This window comes from Paroedura picta, chromosome 1 (assembly GCF_049243985.1).
Source record: "Paroedura picta isolate Pp20150507F chromosome 1, Ppicta_v3.0, whole genome shotgun sequence".
Classification (NCBI taxonomy): domain Eukaryota; kingdom Metazoa; phylum Chordata; class Lepidosauria; order Squamata; family Gekkonidae; genus Paroedura; species Paroedura picta.
Genome location: NC_135369.1, coordinates 191,312,222 through 191,331,812, shown reverse-complemented (window position 1 = coordinate 191,331,812; position 19,591 = coordinate 191,312,222). Strand labels below are relative to the sequence as shown.

At 44.8% G+C, this 19,591-nt stretch overlaps 1 protein-coding gene across 2 annotated transcripts in view; it reads right to left on the bottom strand.

Moving 5' to 3' along the window:
• The window catches only part of PKHD1 (PKHD1 ciliary IPT domain containing fibrocystin/polyductin), a 454,238-nt gene that overhangs the window by 424,138 nt on the left and 10,509 nt on the right, over window positions 1-19,591 (bottom strand). For both annotated transcript variants that reach the window (XM_077315063.1, XM_077315054.1), the window contains exons 5-7: window positions 17,227-17,326; window positions 9,913-9,970; window positions 2,656-2,734 (exon numbers count right to left, since the gene is read on the bottom strand). In XM_077315063.1, coding sequence (XP_077171178.1) covers window positions 2,656-2,734; window positions 9,913-9,970; window positions 17,227-17,326 — 237 coding nt within the window. The remainder of the gene's footprint in view (window positions 1-2,655; window positions 2,735-9,912; window positions 9,971-17,226; window positions 17,327-19,591) is intronic.

The following is a 19,591-nucleotide window of genomic DNA, read 5'->3' as shown; positions in this document are numbered from 1 at the left end:
AACATGCCTCCAAGTGGGGGGGGGGTCATCTTATACGTCGGGTGCACTTCAGTTGGGATAGACAGAGCTGCCCATAGTGGCCTTGGTGACCAGAATTAAGGGACGCCAGGCGGAGGTGGCGGCGGCAGAGGCGGAGGCTCCCCCCCCCCACTGGGCTCACCAACTCTTCTGCTGTCTTGTGAACTCCTCCCGGCTTGGAACTTGCTGGGCCCAGCAAACTTGTGCCTGCGTGCACGCCCCACCTCACCACGGCAGGAACAGGCCCTCTCTCACACATAAGACTCTGAAGCGGGAGGGGGAGAGAGGCTCCCAAAGGGCCGGGCGAACGAGTTGCGAAGGAGTGAAGAAGGAGGAGGATGCTGGGGGGGGGAGGTGCCAGCCTCTGCTCCCCCTTCCTTTCACGGTTTCTGAAGCTGCCCCCATTCAGGAAAAGAGCAAAACTTGGCGCGCAGGGAACGCTAATCCTTGCTCTGCCCTCCGCTCGCTTGCTCGCTCCCTCTTTGTTTGCAGTTAAATAAGCGGAGGATGCTGTTTCAGTTCAATGCACAGAGGTGCCGCCATCCACAAAAGCAGCCTCAACTTGCAAGAGAGAGAGAGAGAGAGAGAGAGAGAGAGAGAGAGAGAGAGAGTTACCCCCCTCCTCTTGCCTTTTCTGGGGCACGGGAGGTACAGTAATCACTAATCCAAGCATACTTTCTTGCTTTCTTTTCTTTTTTAATGGCTCTCTCTCTTTCTCTCTCCCCCCCCCCTTCTGATGTTCTTTTACGTTTTATTTGGTGTGTGGAAGGTGTGTGGAAGAGGGGGTAGTCTTATACGTCGAGTATATAACGAACTCTATATTTTGAGTGGAAATGTTGGGGGGTCGTCTTATACGCCCAGTCGTCTTATACGCCGGCAAATACGGTATATACCGCCCTCCCCTGAGGCTCAGGGTAGTTTACATGGAACTGGAATAAAAAACAGTACAGATAATATGATAAATTGAACAATAGTGGAAGAGTCATAACAGGAGAACAGAGCCACGTCAGCATCATCAGTATTGGTGTTGGGTGTTTAACTTCCGGGCTGCAGGTGTATTCCTCCTGGCCCCTCCGCTGGGAGGCTTTTGTTTTTCTGCAAATGGCTTATCTCAGTGTCCCTACTCTGAATGTAAACAAGCTGTATTCTTGCTGGGAAGACGTTTTCATACCTGCTGCCAAGCCAGACTGTCTCGTTCTGACTTTCACATTTTCTGGATCAAACCAGTTGCCTATCATAACAGACTTTCCCCACTGTCAGGTGGGTGGGGGTCCGAGGGTATAATGGCCCTGGCCCACCCTGGGGTCAGAGTCCTTGACAATCATCTTGCCTGTGCTATGACTTCTTTCCTGTGCTCCCAATTTCCTTTCAAATAAAGACTAGCTGCAGTTGGGTTCCAAATGCCTGGGACTCCAGTCTGTTGGTACCAAGGGCACCATGGACTGCATCCTTCAGGTCATGACACTGGGATCAGGGGTCCCCAACCCAGTGCCCATGGGCACCAGGTCACCTGCCAATGGTGCCCACTTCTTTCTTCCCCAAAGTGAAGCGCAGATCTTGGCTTCCTTCAGTGGAGCAGGAAGTCCATCGGAAAAGCACAGGAAACACCCATTTAGAAATTGACACCTCTGTGGCAGAAGAACATTTGGCATGAAACCGTCCAAGATTTTGGATTGCATAGGGTGGCCAACTCCAGCCTGGGAAATTCCTGGAGATTGGGGTGGCACCTGAAGAAGGCAGAGTTTGGGGAGGGATAATAATTTTTGTAGCTCAGGGTGGGTAACAAAATGGTTTAAAACATTCCACCGCACAATATTAAATCGGAATATAAATCAGTAAAACATATTTAGAGATTACATCAAACCCCAATTTATTTTAACTGGGGGAGGGTCTGGATGTTTGGAGGGCAGATCTTCCCTTGTTTCAGCGGTGAAGCCAGTAGTTCTTGATGGTTTATTTGGGCCTCAGCTATAGGCTTGGAGCAACAGCTCTGTCTTACAGGCCCCATGGAATTGGTTAAAGTCCTATCATTTGGACACCAATCGTACTTCTGGGAGTTCTCCAGAACATACCTGGAGGTTGACAACCCCAGTGGACATATTCTACAGCAGTCATTTTGTTGTGTTGTCCACTACCTTAAAAAAAAACTTATCAGAATGGAGGTTCTATAAAGCTTCCAAATCTCTGCTATAAAACACTAGGTGTATCCAGTCAAGGACTGCCAATGCCGTGGGAAAGGCAAACAGCTTTCTGGATAAGCACTAGCAATGCTCACCTCCTCGTCAGAAGACAAACCAAACACAAAGCCAATAGAGGAGGGGCACATACTCTATGGCAGGGGTAGTCAACCTGTGGTCCTCCAGATGTCCATGGACTACAGTTCCCATGAGCCCCTGCCAGCAAACGCTGGCAGGGGCTCATGGGAATTGTAGTCCATGGACATCTGGAGGACCACAGGTTGACTACCCCTGCTCTATGGCAGGGGTGGCCAAACTGTGGCTCTCCAGGTGTCCATGGATTACAATTCCCATAGTCATGGGAATTGTAGTCCATGGACATCTGGAGAGCCACAGTTTCTCCATCCCTGCCCTATGGCAGTTGGCTGAATAACACAGCGGCATCAACAAACATACTTACCCATCAATAAAATCCACATTAAAATCATACGTTTCATATTTTGAGGTCAGGATACGACCATAGATTTGTATTACGTTTCCTGTTGGAAGGGATAGGAGAACAATGGATGTGAATAAAGGATTGTTTTCAGAGCATGAAATAAGAATGTGTGTGGATTTCACTGCCTTAAATATTTTACTGCAATTTTTGGGCTGTTAAAGGAATGTGCTCATTTATTTACTCATAGTCCACCTTTATCAGATTACACAATGTAAGTGAAACCAAAGAACAGAACAATACATCTAATAAGCAAAGTAATAGGACTAGGATCCATATGAAATATCCAATTGTACCTTCTTCCTAATTTGGAGCTCCCTCCTCAGGGAGATTTGTCTGCTTCCCTCTATCAGTCTGCCTCCCTATATCTCCAGCAGGAGAAGACCTTTTCATTTTGTCTGGCATAACTCGCATTATGGTTACCGATTCTCCTTCTAGTGGTTTTTATTTACATGCATTTCATTTAATTATTTTATAATTTATATTATATTCTGATTGCTTAAATGATTTTTATGTTTACTGCACTGGGGACCCTCAACAGAAAAACAAGGAACCTTTCCAAGGCAATATTCTTGTAAGAATATATGTATATTCAATTCCAATATAATTTCTTTTATATACATGAAGAGTCAACCGTAACGGTTTCTAGATAATTTCCATTTTCAATTACTTCTTCAGTGGTTGTGTCCTCCAATATAAGTTTGTTGTGACAATAGTGAAAAATCCTACAGCCTTTCCTTATATTAGTGTAATAATAATAATAATAATAATAATAATAATAATAATAATAATAATAGATCTTTATTGGCATAACAATAAGAGGCAAATAAAGCCAAGCAGAGTAAAAATATAATAGGGTAAAATAAGCTAATATTATAGACTAAAATACAGTAAAATCAGCTGATTAAAACATCTTAATTCTGAGTCGATAAACAGCCATTAAAAATTCAGCTACACACAATGTGGTCTGCAGAAAGATCATTAAGCAGAAACTGGAGTGTAGCTTTACTAGACCTCTGGGACAAAGTAGAGGATCCAGAAGTTTTCTGCGAAGACTGACATGAAGTTCACAATCTAAAATAATATGTGAGGTTGAATCGGGACAGTTCACAGAACACGGACACAATCTTTCCCTCCTTGGGACATGCTGGTATCTTCCTGCAAGGACGCTTGAGGGAAGACAACTAATTCTTGCCAGCATGAAAACTCTACGGAGGGATGGATTAGTAAGATTATAAAAATAATTAACAATTTCCCCTTGATTTGATCAGATCCCCAGGGCAGCAGGAGAACATATGCAGGGTTGTGCTGGAAACATTTTGGACCATTCGACCAAATGGTCCACCGCTAATCTTTTTTTTCAGAATATTAAAGATTTCAGACATTAAACATAGGGAAAATCTGTTGAAAATCCTTATTCTACAAATTTAGATTCAGTACTGAGAAACCATGAGCTGCATTGTGTGTCCACCTTTAAGTAAAAGAGAAAGCTATATGACTCCACTCTGAAAAGTATTTTAAACCAAAATTTAAAAATTATCAGCCAAGGCTTGGTTTCTAAAAAATGTTGGCCAAGCTCGGCACACAACACACTATAGGACACACACATGGGAGCACCAAGAATTTGATGGAAGAAGGTTCCCTGAATCCCTTCTATCTTCCTATGGAAAGTCTTTGCCCAAATTGGAATACCATAAAACAACTGGGATACAGTTTTAACATTAAAGATTCTAATGGCCGCTGGGACATATTGGTTGCCTTCCAAAAAATAAAAACATTTAATCAATCGTCTTGTCAACCCAACAGCCATTTCCTTGGAGTCAAACTCTTTAAAAAACCCAGAACTTTAGATTTCGAGAAATTGATCAGTAAAGAGTTGCGTTGACAATATGAGTACAAACAATTAAGAAATCTTAAAAGACCAACTCTTTAGGAGAGGATGGCTGTATCATCTGCATACAATAACAGGAGATCCAGCCTTCAGAGGGTGCCCGTTGATCTGATCAAAATTCTGGACCAAGTCAGACAAATACAAATTTAAAAGATGTGGGGCCAGAACACAGCCTTGTTCCACTCCTTTTGCAACAGGCACATTGGCAGTTAAGTGGCCCTGAGCAGAATATTTAACTTGACATGCAGTGCCAGTATGGAGTTTCCTGAGTAGAAACAGTAAGCATGGATCAGTAAGCATTAAGATGCTTCAGTTTTTCCCAAAAAGCCTCCCTTGGGATGGAGTCAAAGGCATTTTTCAGATCCGTGAATGCAACAAATAGTATTTTTTGTTCCGAGATCCATGTATTTTGTGGCTAAAGAAGCTAAAAGCAAACAATGATCTAAAGTGGATTTTCCCTTAGAAAAACCAATTTGTTCTGGGCCAATAATTTCTGAGGAATGCATCCATGCACTAAGCTGCAATTCAAGATGTTTTGCATAACGTTTGCCCACTATAGAAAGTAGACTAATTGGGCGAAAATTTTCAGGAAGGTGTGTTTTAATATCAATAGGCCATTGGCTCAAAGGTACTGAGGAATGTTAGTCAAAGACCATTCCCTGGGGACCCTGAGAGGGTAGAATGGCAGCATTGAAATGTTTTGAGTAAAATAAATAATTTTATAAGCCACTCCCTGAGCAGGAGGCATATTCTGAACCATAACAGAAGAGCTATTTCTCCTGTAGAAGGGAGAACAGCTATGATCTCCATTGCCAGAGAGACGGGTAAACTGTCACAGAGTAGTGATTACAGCAGGTTTCTCAACCAGGGTTTTTTGATGGACTTGGAAGGGTTTCCCAAATGGGTGGGAGTTAATTATTTTTAAAATATTTTTTTAATTTGTTAAATATTTATTGAGTAATAGGACCATATATGGTCATGTTGACCCACCCACGCTCCCCAAATGGCCAATGATGGGCCCAGAGGGGGTGGGAAGGGGAGGGGCCATGGGTGGGCATGGCCACAGTTCTGCTTCCCGACCATAATCTGCCCGAATGTGCCACTTCTGGGGGTTTTCAAAGCCTGAAGAATGTTTCAGGGGTTTCTCAATGGTAAAAAGGTTGAGAAAAGCTGGATTAGTGTGTGTTTGACAAGCATTTATTTTTAAATCCACACACTGATTCATAAATGCTGGCGAGGATATAGACCTGTGCAAAACCCCAAATTGATTTTTTTTAACAAAAATCTGAAGGTGTAGTGAAGTTGGCCAACAGTTGAGAAGACATGAGTTAAAAATGTTTGCCCAAATGCTCTGTTACTGACCTAGAGGAAATCCAAATTCAGATCAGTATTTATGGAGCATCCAGAAACCCAACGGAACAATGAAAAATGGTGCAGGGTATGGTGCACAATGCGTCTCTTTGCAGGTAGCTCTTTATGGGGGTTTTCTGAATTGCCAAGGTGTAGTTTTCAGCTGGTTTAGAACAGGTTTCAGTGGCTTCTATCTGTACTTCTGGTATCTGAGCAATTAACATGCTATACAAAGGAAAAGCAAAAAGGTGTAGGGAAGACGGATGGGGGGAACCATCCTACTGGCCTAATGGTGCCATTCTCCACAGAATCCTACTTAATTAACTCTGCTTTTGTGTCAAATAGAAATACAACCGTAGCAATAATAATAACAACAACAGAGAATAACAATTTAACAGGATAACAATCAAACAGGTCCATGGTTCAGTTCAGGTCCATGCATTCCTGGGAGGGAGGTTCGGGGGCCCAGCAGGTATTGCTTTTTCTGGTTGACCTCAACCAACTGCCTGGCAAAAGAGCTTCCTGTTTCAGGTCCTGCCAAACTGTCTTAGTTCTGTTAAGGTCCTGATCTCCTCTTGGAGCTCATTCCACCAGGTAGAGGCCAGGACAGAGAAAACTCTGGCATCGGTTGAGGTCGAGCATGTTTCTTTTGGGCCAGGGATAACTAGCCAGTTGGAAGTGGCAGAGCTCAAAGCTCTTTGAGGTGCATTAGGCCCTGACCACATTTGGCCTTGAAGGTGATTACCAAAACCTTTAGCCTGATCTGGAATTCGACTGGTAGCCACTGCAGTTGTTGGAGGATGGGCCAGATGTGGGACCTCCATGGTGTTGCTGTAAGGACCCTGGCTGCTACATTTTGGACCAGCTGTAGTTTCTGGATTAAGGTTAAAGGCAGGCCTACGTAGAACGAGTTGCAGAAGTCCAATCTAGAGGTGGCCATTGCATGGATCACTGTGGTTAGGTGTTCTGGGGCCAAGTGGGGCACTAGTAGTTCAGCTTAGCATAGGTGGTAGAATACCTTATTACTCGCATTACCTGAGCTTCCATTGAGAGGGAAGCATCCATGTTTATGCCCTAGTTTCTGGCAGAGTGAGCCACTGAGAGCTATACACCGTCCAGGGTGGGCATGCATGCTTCCTCACATGGTCCCTTCCTGCCCAGCCATGGGACCTCTGTCTTTGAAGAACTGAACTTCAGACCACTCTGCCTGAGCCATCTCGTCACTGCTTCCAGGCAGCTGGCTAATGCTTCTGGGGGAGAGTCAGGGAGGTCATCCATCAGGAGGAAGAGCTAGGTGTCATCTGCATATTGATGGTATCCCAACCTGAACGATATTAAATAAAACTGGAGAGAGGGCTGCGCCTTGTGGGAGCCCATTACTTTCAGCCAGTTTAGAAGAGCGTAGTTCTGCTTATGGGTCCAGTAATCATCTTATTTTCCCTAGAACTACCTGCCAAAGTTTGACTCTGAAAATATGGCATCATGACCAAAATAAAAAAAAAAGGAAAAGAGGAGTGAAGGAGAAAAATGTGACAATGGAAAGTATTATTTATTACTAGCGTTAAGACCCGCTGTAGTAAAAATACAGTGGGCATAGTGGCTGGGGGGGGCAGGAGACAGCCCGCTGTAAAAGTGGAGAGTAGATGGCGGGCACGCACAGGCCGTGGGTAGGCAGAGGCCTACCTGGGAGTTGGTGGCGGGCTCACCAAGGTGGTGGCAACGGGGCCAGGTAGGGCTGGGAGCGGTCGGTGGCAGGAGATCAGAAGTGGCAGGGCATCCTCCCAAGCAGGCATTCTTGTGGTGGTGGGGAGGTCTGTGGGCAGCAGCAGCTCCTCATTGTAGCATCTATAGAAGGGGCGGGGTCAGCCATGGGCCCTCTCTGCCGCCGCTTGCATTGGGCAGCTCATCTTGCGGCGGGGCCTGAGGCATGCGTTAGCGGCGGGGTGGCCAGCAGGGTGAGTGGGGCGAGCAGTGCAATCATGGTGGGTTACATGTGCATCACTGCCGCCTCACCTGTATCGTCGGTTCCATGGCATGAGCCGTGTCTTTGGCACCAGCTCCCATCAAGTGGGGGGAGAGGGAGTCATGGCCAGCAGTGTAGCAGTGGCTCCCCAGCAAAGGTGGCCACCAGTGGGCACCATGGGTGGGTGGCAGATGGTGGAAGGAGCGCCTGTAATGTGTCAGCTCCTGAGGCGGGCTGTGGCTGCAGCAGCAGCAGCAGCAGCGGGAGATAAGGCTTGGTGGCACAAGTGGCTGCAGGGCACGTCTGAGAGGGAGCAAGGCACTGGCTGCCAGGCTGCCACCTCCAAGGCGTCAGAGAGGCTCCCCCCTCAGCAGCGGAGCACCTCACGAGCTGGTGGTGCTCTGTCTCTGGGGTTGGCACGAAGGTACGGGGAAAGGCGCAAGGCGGTGAAGTTCCGTCCTCGCTGGCGAGGAACCTCCTGGGCCAGAGGCTGGGCAAGCGGCTGGCGCTCGCCTGATGGAGGCGGGCCCTCCAGGGGTCAGCCCAATCCGGATGTGCCCACCTTTGTTGGGCGCATCCGGACTGACCCGCTGGAGGCGAAGCGCTGGCCAGACCAAGACAGAACGGGCAGACCCGGACAGCGGCTTCCGCTGTCCCAGACAGCGCCGCCCAGATGGGCATTTCGGAAATATTAAGAGGAACTATGGTAAGGATGTGGGCCTCTTTCCTTTCCTCTCTCATACTCTTTGCCTCTCCCCTTGGCTCATACCTGGCTGGACTACCACAGTTGGCGGAAGGTGGAGCACCATTGGAAAATTAATGTCTTTTACTATATCTTTTCCCTCTTAATAAAACAGTATGGGGTGTTGGGGTGGGCTCAGTCCGTGATGGGGAAGGGCAACAATTGGTTCCATGGCCATGGACTGACAAGCGGAGCGGCCAATCGGAAGGCGCAAAGCGCCTTCCAATTGGCCCCTTACCAGGACAGACCAAAATTCCATCCAGCCAGGGGCAAACTGGAGACATGGCTGCCAGTCTGCTCCTGACCACCGCAGGGAGAGGAGGTCAGCAGGGCTGCCGAGGGGGTTGAGAACAGAGGCTTGGACAGGCTGCACCAGCCCTTTTCGCCCCAAGGCTGTCCTAACTGTCATGTCCAACTGCAAATGGCCTCAGAACCCTGACAGAGCTGGCCGGAGGCTGCAGAGTGTTCCCCCTCCCCCTCCCCCCCTCCAGGCTTGCTGCGAAGGAGCCTCTGACAGCCCCCGACTGAGGGGGGAGGCCTTTCCAAGAGCAACGCAGGGGAGTCCGAGGGCCTTCCTTTTGTGGATAATAATAATAATAATAACCTGTGTGGGAGGCCTTAAATGTTTCTTCTCTACCACAACCCTGTCCAAAGCAGCCCTTTCTGCCTGGGGAGCTGATCTTTATACTCTGCAGGTGAGCTGTAATTCCAGGAGCTCTCCAGGCCCCACCTGGAGGTTGGCTACCCCTGGGTTGGAAATATTCCTGGAGGTTTGGAGGTGGGACTTCAAAATCGTACAATGCCTCAGAGTCCAGCCTTCAAAGGAGCCATTTTTGCCTGCAGTTGGTAGGGAGTGGTGCAGGAGTGTCCCTCCCGGGCTATGGGCTATGGCCAGCCTTTACCAGCAACTGTTTGTATTCTGGGGCGCAGACAGGCAGACCAGCATCAGTCCTGTGAGTCTGGAAAGTGCAGGAAGATCTAAATAAATACTTACAGCCTGAAACTGTAATTAGAGAGAGGGAGAGGAAGGGAAGATGCTTGGAAAATGCTTTGAGACACCTGAGGCCTGCTGGGTCACTGCGGCCCATTCCCAGTTCAGCCCATTCCCAGATGCTGGAAACCGTTTATCCTCCTCCTAAGCAAGAGCAACTTACTGCATGGAAAATAAACCTGTGTGATATCGAATGGACCACTAGGAGGGCAACACATGTATAGAACAGAAAAAAACCTGAAGAAAGAGGAATTGTAGTCACCAATTAACCTCCAGTCGCTTACCTGGAACTCCGCATGGTGGGTCAACACGGTACACAATAGGTGTGTGTTCAACAGAAAACTGTAAAGACAGGGAAAGACCACCAGTTAAAGTCCTCTCCTGAAGCCATAGTCTCTGTACCCCTAATCTGCAGAGCTGAGGTGGGTGGCAATCAGAGACAGAGTTTTCTCAGTGGTGGCACCTCACCTCTGGAATGCCTTTCTTCTTTGGGCACCAACCAAAATATTTCACCTCCTCACCTCCCCTCCACAATCGCCCCCAGTTGTCCTTATGGTCTGCTGAGGAGTGATTTCTGGCTCACATTCCAGGTTGCTTGGTGGCTATGCAGTTTTTACAGCTTTCCTATTATTGAAAATTTTTGTGCTGTTGTTTTTAATAACATTATTGTATTTACTTTGTGATTTGCCTTGAGCACGTCTCTGGAGAGGCAGCATAGATATTTTTCTAAATAAATAATTTAAAAAATGTTTACAACATCCTAATGTTTCACTCAAAGGCCAAAGGGAATTAATTATCCTCCTCACTACAAATCAGGGGAATACCACATTGCTTTTGTCCGGGGCTATACTGGGTGAAAAACTTTAAAATACAAAAATTGGATTGGCCTCATGGAATCCAGCATGAAAATCTCAAAATCCTTCACGAAAGAAAAAAAATGTCCTCATGTTTGCAAAGATATACTGCAAACTGTGTAGCTTCTCATATGTCAAGTGAGCAGGTTTATTTCTTTATTTACTTTATTTCCCACCTTTCTCCCCAGCAGGGACCCAAAGCAGCTTACATCATTCTCCTTTCATCTATTTTATCCTCACAACAGTCCTGCAAGATAGGATAGGCTAAGAGTTTGTGATTGGCCCAAAATCACCCAGTGAGCTTCAGTGACAGAGTGAGGTTTCCCATATCCTAATCTAGCACTTTAACTGCTAGAGTTAGATTGAGTCTTTAGAATAAATAGGGTTTAATTCTGGGTATGTATCTGAAAAGGTGTGCATACATGCATCTGAAGAAGTGTGTATGTGCAGAAACACACCCAGAATTAAACTTTGTTGGTCTTAAAGGTACCCCTGGACTTGGACTTTGTTCTGTTTCCCAAATTAGAGAGTAAAAATTCAGGGCCATGCTTAGTTCCTGGACGTTCTTCACAAGATACTTGAAAAAGTAACTTCACCTTAAGGATGACAATTGTTTAACAAAAGAACTGAAATGCTCTTCACAGAGAGCCATACAAAAATACCCTATATACTTGCGTAGAAGCCTAGTTTTTCAGCATCTTTTTCCACACTGAAAAAACCCTCCCTGGCTTATATGCGGGTATATACGGTAATTGAAATAAAAGCCTGCTCCAGACAGCCAATCGTTGCATTGCCTTTTGCAAATGTGTCCTGCAAGCTGAGCTTGCTCTGGCAGCTTGTAGGACTTCAACGGTTTGATTGAGGGACTCTGAACCTTTTTCCCTTTTGCCTTCAATGGCAAAAGGAAGGGCAATGCTGGATGGGAGAGCCTGTGATGAGGGAGCATTTCCCACCCTCGGCTTATGTGCAAGTCAATACGTTTGCCCAGATTTCGTGGTAAAATTAGATGCCTTGGCTTATATGCAGGTAATCTTATATGCGAGTATATATGGAACTTGACAAGACAAATATTTCCCTTGGAAAAGTAGGGACTTAAATAGGATGCCAGCTGTTCCTATGGTCAAAACTTTCCTCAAAAGTCTATTATTTGTCCACCACAGTATGTGAAGAGCATTTAAATTCTTTTGTTAAACAATTGTCATCCTTAAGGCGAAGTTACTTTTTCAAGTATTTTGTGAAGAACATTCGCTCTATGTGAAGAAAATACTTTAGAAAATATATCCGGTTACTAAGAAGTTGCAGCTAATACTTTAAGAAATAATTTTATTTTGCTTCACACAGGATTGTTGGTTAATTTGACCATGTAGCCAACTTTATATAGTAGCTCCTGGACTGAGCATGGAACTAGGAGAAATATAATTAGGCAAACTATGCAAATCTATTCAAATGCGCTTAATCTCCATAATTGTTGAGTCATAATTTGCTTTTCCAATTTTCTTTTAACATAAAAATCATATTCACTGGCACAAACATATATTATTCCCAATTCAAGGTCCCCAGAATTGTCCCAGTGGTGTCCCCACGTGAATCATAGAATCATAAAGTTGGAAGGGACCTCCTGGGTCATCTAGTCCAACCCCCTGCACTGTGTAGGACACTCACAACCCTATTGCTCATCTACTGTAACCTGACACCCCCTTGAGCCTTCACAGAATCAGCCCCTACAGCCTGCTTAGTTTAGAGTTTTTTAAGTCTAGATGTCTTGTTTATGACAACTCAGTACTTAAAAATGCTTCCTTAAAATTCACCTGTTAAGCTTCTTGCTTTGTGCTGCCTTAAGTTGGCATATCTGAATAAGCCCTGGTCACGTGAATGATCTAATATACCAAAAAAAAAGGGGGGGATCAAAACCTGATCTAAAAACTGAATCAATTACCATGAAGGTTGAGAAGAAACAATACACACCAAAAATAATTGTTGATATAAGAAGGCAAAAACAGTGTCCATTTATTCTGAGTGGTCAAATGGCTACACTGTTAGAATCATGGATCTTGTTCCGTGATTTTCATCTTCACTCATAAAAATGTATGATTGTAAATTATACATATTTTTATCGTTCATTTCTTCATGGTGTGTATGTGTATCCATGTATTAGTGACCACTGAAGAAGGCCCCTAGGTCCAAAACATGTTTGGTCTATGATTGTGATCTCATTTGTGTGTCATCATTATATGGATATTTATATATTTCATATACACAAAGGGCTGCTAAATCCAGTAGTTTCAATCTAGAACAGCTCTTCTCAACTTTTTTGCTATTGAGAAACCCCAGAAACATCCTTCAGGCTTCGAGAAACCCCAGAAGTGGTACAATGGTGCAGAATATGGTTGGGAAGCAGATCTGTGGACACGCCCACTCCAGGCCCCTCCCCTTCTCCTCCAGGCCCATCATTTGGCCATTTTAGGAGGGGGGTGTCAACATGACTATATATGGTCATATCACATGATAATTGTTTAACTTTTTTTTTAAAGATATAAACAATTAATTAACTCCCACCCATTCAGGAATCCCTTCCAGGGCCATCAAGAAACCTCAGAGTTTCATGAAACCCAGGCTCAGAAAGTCTGGTCTAGAGGCGAAATTGGTGCCTATGTTTTCAATTTGTATTTTACTGTACAATAAATTTCATTATTTTAAATTCACTTTTACATTGTTTCTGCTCAGTCTTTGTGGTACCTCACATGTGGTCTCTTCTTGGCCTTTTAGCTAAAATACAGTGTGCGGTTGTAACTGCCACACACTTTTAGTGGTGTTGGACTGCTGTGGTACACTGATTGCCACAGTCTCCAAAACTAGCTACCAGCTAATAAGTTCTGAGAAAGCTAACATGGAATAACTGTCTACTCTTGAAGATACCAAAGACCAACGATCCATGCAGATGTCCGGCTTTTGAGAACCTCACAGACTGACACAGAATTCCTGACCCTTGAACTGAAGGTGGCCCACATCTGTACCAATACAGGGAGATATCTGACAGCTGCAACCTCATGAAGTTCAGTCTCAGCTGTTTTTACAGTGGTGAGAAAAGGTGATAGTTTTGCCATTGCCTTTCTCGGCACAGTGTCCACAGTCTTCTCCCATCCCTGCTTAGCTTCTGGGCTCTGACGAAATCAGGCTAGGTTAGGCCTGAAGGGTAGAGTGCTGCAGGAATAGAAAGTGGCACTTCTTCTGAACTTTCCACCACAGAGATGCACTTTTCAAAGGCAGAGCTTGGCCCCTCTGTGCTTTAAAAAGTAGGTGTGTGAAAGGATTTCTCTTCCAGAGACTAGTCTAGTCTATGGCTTTGTGTTGTTGATGTTCAAAGAGCTTCCACAATCTTAACACACCAAAAAGAATATCTCCTCACAGACTCTCGCTTGCGCTTCTCCTGCTAGGAGGGAGACAAAACACTCTGAATAATGAACAAATCCTCCATGCTGATCACTGCAGATGTGAGGTCAGCCTATTGCCACCCTATAGGCCCCCAAGCCATGGGGGGAGGCAGCACAAAGAGAGGAAGGCGGCTGCCGCCAGCTGGTCAGGGCACCTTCTGCAGGTTTCTCCAGATCTGCATCACAGCCGGCAGCTGCCTACATTTTTACAATCGACCGTGGAGAAGGAAAATTAATTTTTAATGTGCATGGCTCACAGGTTCCCGCACCCCTGAAACAAAGAGTCTGTGTGTCGTTTCATTTCACTCGGAATGCCTCTCATTAACGGTATCCCCTGGTGATTTTTCATCTGTGCTGTAAACTAACTGAACTTCCAAAAGACATCTTACCTTTAATGTGCAATTTGCTGAGACATGGAACTCCTCTTGCACAGTGTGGGGGTGGGGGGGTGGGGGCGGGGAGGCAGCCCTTGCAAGCAGTATATAAAATGTGAACATTTCTGGCTCAATGGCAAAAAGAGACAGCTGGGGTTTATGTTTCATGAGCATCAATTAGCAGAAGGGAATAATTCTCCAGTTTGAATCAACACCACACCTATCTCCCTAGGCACTGACCAGATTTTGTTCTGATGCTGCAGAAGGGAAAGGTCCATGGAGATGACCATTCTGCCTCAATGACTGCGTTTGCATTTGTATCCATTGTGTGGTAAAATTTCCTTTGCAGGACGTTACTCCCACGAAAGCTGTCCTAGCACTCAGATCTTCCATACGCACTGTGAATGCAAGATCTGAGCCCAGCTGCACCTTAAAAAAAAACAAGATTTCCCAGGGTAGAAATTTTCATGCGTTGAAATTGCATGCAAAAAATCCATATCTGAGGAACTGGAATTTAACTCACAAAACTTTCTGCCCTGAAAAAAATTGTTGTTTTTCTTAATGTGCTACCGGACTTGAGCCCTGATCTGGATGGCCCAGGGTGGCCCCAATCTCAGCAGATCTCTAAAGCTGAGTAGATCAGCACTTTGATGGGAGCCCACCAAGGAACTCCAGGGTCACTACGCAGAAGCAAGAAACAGCAAACCACTTTTGAGCATCTGTTGCCTTGAAGAACTTTCATGTTCGCCACATGTTGGCTGCAACTTGAAAGCCATTTCTACCACCATCGGACTCAAATTTTGTTCTCTTACTACAAACTAACATGGCAACCCATGTGAAACTACCATCATGAAGGAAAACACAAGACCTTGGAGTCCATCCACTTGCCCCAGAGATCATTCTGTCAAATTCTGTACCATTCTGCCACACATCTTGCAGAAGAAGGAGAAGAAGAAGGAGAAGAAGAAGAAGAAGAAGAAGAAGAAGAAGAAGAAGAAGAAGAAGAAGAAGAAGAAGAAGAAGAAGAAGAAGAAGAGTTGGTTCTTATATGCCACTTTTCTATTTTACATCTGTTTTTTCCCACAGGTAGAAGGGTTTAGGCACATCTAGAGATGGCAGTAGGAAAGGGATAGTGTCTGGGTGGCAGGTTGACATGGACAGAGAGGTTGTCGAGAGGCATTTAGCTGTACTGGATGAGATCAAATCTCCTGGGCCGGATGAAATGCACCCGAGAGTGCTCAAAGAACTTTCTGGAGAACTTGCAGAACCCTTGTCCATCATCTTCGGGACCTCTTTAAGGACTGGAGATGTCCCAGAGGACTGGAAGAGAGCAAACATTATTCCAATCAGCATGGATTTGTCTCCAACAGGTCCTGTCAGACCAACTTGGTTTCCTTTTTTGACCAAGTAACACGTTTGCTGGATCGTGGATGTCGTTTACTTGGATTTTAGTAAAGCTTTTGATAAGCTTCCCCATGATGTTCTGATGGATAAATTGAAGAACTGCAATCTGTATTTTCAGATAGTTAGGTGGATAGGGAATTGGTTAGAGAACCACAATCAAAGAGTAGTTGTCAATGGTGTTTCATCAGACTGGAGGGAGGTGAGTAGGGGGGTACCTCAGGGTTCGGTGCTCGGTCCGGTACTTTTAAACATATTTATTAATGGAAAAAAAATCTAGATGAGGGGATGGAGGGACTACTCATCAAGTTTGCAGATGGCACCAAATTGGGAGGACTGGCAAATAATCCAGGAGACAGAGTTCAACGAGATCTGAACACAATGGAAAAATGGGCAAATGAGAACAAGATGCAATTTAATAAAGATAAATGTAAAGTTCTGCATCTGGATCAGAAAAATGAAAAGCATGCATACTGGATGGGGGATACACTTCTAGGTAACACTGTGTGTGAACGAAACCATGGGGTACTTGTGGATTGTAAACTAAACATGAGCAGGCAGTGTGATGCAGCAGTAAAAAAGGCAAATGCCATTTGGGGCTGTATCAACAGGAGCATCACATCAAAATCACAAGATGTCATAGTCCCATTGTATACGGCACTGGTCAGATCACACCTGGAGCACTGTGTGCAGTTCTGGAGGCCTCACTTCAAGAAGGACATAGATAAATTTGAAAGGGTACAAAGGAGAGCGATGAGGATGATCTGGGGCCAAGGGAACAAGCCCTATGAAGAAAGATTGAGGGACTTGGGAATGTTCAGCCTGGAGAAAAGGAGATTGAGGGGACATGATAGCCCTCTTTAAGTATTTGAAAGGTTGTCACTTGGAAGAGGGCAGGATGCTGTTTCTGTTGGCTGCAGAGGAGAGGACACGCAGTTATGGGTTTAAACTACAAGTACAACGATATAGGCTAGAGATTAGGAACAAATTTTCACAGCCAGAGTAGTTCAGCAGTGGAATAGGCTGCCTAAGGAGGTGGTGAGCTCCCCCTCACTGGCAATCTTCAAGCAAAGGTTGGATGCACACTTTTCTTGGATGCTCTAGGATGCTTTGGGCTGATCCTGCGTTGAGCAGGGGGTTGGACTAGATGGCCTGTATGGCCCCTTCAAACTCTATGATTCTATGATTCTATGATTCTATGATTCTATGATTCTATGATTCTATGATTCTATGATTCTATGATTCTATGATTCTATGATTCTATGATTCTATGAACTTGCCTCATGGAAGCTTGACAAAACCACCACAGAGGGGCACCAATCATGCAAGTGCTGTGATGCCTAAGTAGTTGCCAGAAATTCTGCCCAGTCATGAGGCAGAGCCAAGTTTCGAAGCCCTTGCTGAACATCCAATTCCTCCGCTCCACAGGACCTCTAAATTCTCCCCAGCATTAAAAAGCATTAATTGCAACATTACACTCATAGTTCATGTCCCATAACCTGGCTCTGGGGTATCCCTGGCCCCCTTTGAGGAGATACCTGGAATGTGCAGCTGTCACAGTGCAGGTGACTCGAGGTGTTTGCAACCTGCCCATTCAAAATAAACTGGGGATGATAAAGTCCTTCCAGCCGAGCAGACCTTGGGAGGAAAGAGAGAACAAGAGCACAAAGTATCAAGCAAGGTGGTGTGAGAGAGGTGGAAAACTATGACTCATGCCTTGAAAAAGAAATAGGGTAGCTATAAATTGGGTGTCATTCGATATCACTTTTCACCACCAAGGCCACTAGGGAAACTCATAGGGGAGCTGGTCCCCTCACAGTGTCCACCCAAAGTGGAGAGCCACTACAATATGGTGGCCCCTGCAAAAGTATGCTTTAGGATGCTTTGGGCTTATCCTGCGTTGAGCAGGGGGTTGCACTAGATGGCCTGTATGGACCCTTCCAACTCTATGATTCTATGATTCTAGGATTGTTGGAATGCTCCCTGCTCGAGGGTCAGACATGACCCGGTGCTTGCACAGGGGATACCTTTACCTTTTAGGACTTTCCAACCCTGTCACACATCTTCCCCAATCCTAACGCTTCCACTAAACAAAAAAAAAACCCAACCTGAACCATAGTTACCCTAACTCGAACCTTAAGTGTTTTATTTAACCGAGTGCAAATCCCCATTTTGTTACATTATTTTTACAGGAAAATTAATAAGAAAAAATATTTATACACTCCATAGCCCTTCCCAACTATGTCATGGCAGCTTTCCCAGTCCTAACACTTCCACTAAACCAAACACTACCCACCCTGAAACATACTTAAAGGTAAAGGTATCCCCTGTGCAAGCACCGAGTCATGTCTGACCCTTGGGGTGACGCCCTCCAGCGTTTTCATGGCAGACTCAATACGGGGTGGTTTGCCAGTGCCTTCCCCAGTCATTACCGTTTACCCCCCAGCAAGCTGGGTACTCATTTTACCGACCTCGGAAGGATGGAAGGCTGAGTTAACCTTGAGCCGGCTGCTGGGATCGAACTCCCAACCTCATGGGCAGAGCTTTCAGACAACATTTCTGCTGCCTTACCACTCTGCGCCACAAGAGGCTCTGAAACATACTTACCCTAACCCTAAATTGAGAACTTAACCAGATTCAAATCCCTATTTTTACATACTTTTTACAGGTATAATAATATTTAAAAAATATTTATACACTCCGTGGAGTTTCAGAACCATATCACAGAATCTTCCCAAGCCCTAACACTTCCACTAAACCAAAAAACTGCCCACTCTATAGCATACATAATTTAACCCAATGCAAAAAATTATTTATACACTCCATGGCCATTCAAACCATGTCACAGTGTCTTCCCTAGTTCTAACACTTCCACTAAACGAAAAATCCACCCACCCTGAAACATACATACATTAACCCTAACCCTAAGTTGAACACTTAAACGGTAGCAAATCTCTATTTTTTACATAATTTTTACAGGTATAAAAATGTGAAAAAAATATTTATACACTCTGTGGACTTTCCCAAGCATGTCACAAAATCTTCCCCAGTCCACTAAACCGAACAACTACCCACCCTGAACCATAGTTACCCTAACCCTACCCCTAAGTATAGAACTTAACCGCATACAAATCAATAAGTTTTACATATATAATAAAATGAAAAATTATTTATACACTCCGTAGACTTTCCCAACCATGTCACTAAACCAAAAAACCCTAAACCTAACCCTAAGTTGAGAACTTAACTGGATGGAAATTCCTATTTAGTTGCATAATATTCACAGCTAAAATACTGTGAAAAAATATGTATACATTCCATGGTAGGGCTGGATGCTTCAGCGCCCAAAGTAGCCATTCGCTCCCGACGCAGGCAGTGCCACGCTGTGGGGGGGGGGGAGGCGTTAGCATCAGTGTGCCGTGGGCACACACACACTATACTTAACCTAACCCTGTTTGGAATTTATCTGGGTGTAAATTGTCATTTTCCTACATTATTTTTAATTAATGTGAAAAAAATATTTATACACTCCATGGCCTTTTTCAACCTTTTCCAATGTCACAGCATCTTCCAAGCCCCAAATCTTCCACTAAACCCAAAAACTGCCCACACTGAACCATACTTACCCTAACCCTAAGTTTAGAACTGAACCGGATGCAAATCCCAATTTTCTTACATAATTTTTACAGGTAAAACCATGTCAGAGCATCTTCCCCTGCCATAACACTTCCACCAAACCAAAAAACTACCCACTCTGAACTATATTTACCCTAAACCTAACCCTAAGTTATGAACTTAACCAGATGCAAGTCCCTATTTTTAACATAATTTTTACAGGTATAATAATGTGAAAAATTATTTATACACTCAATGGCATTTTCCAACCATATCACAGCATGTTCC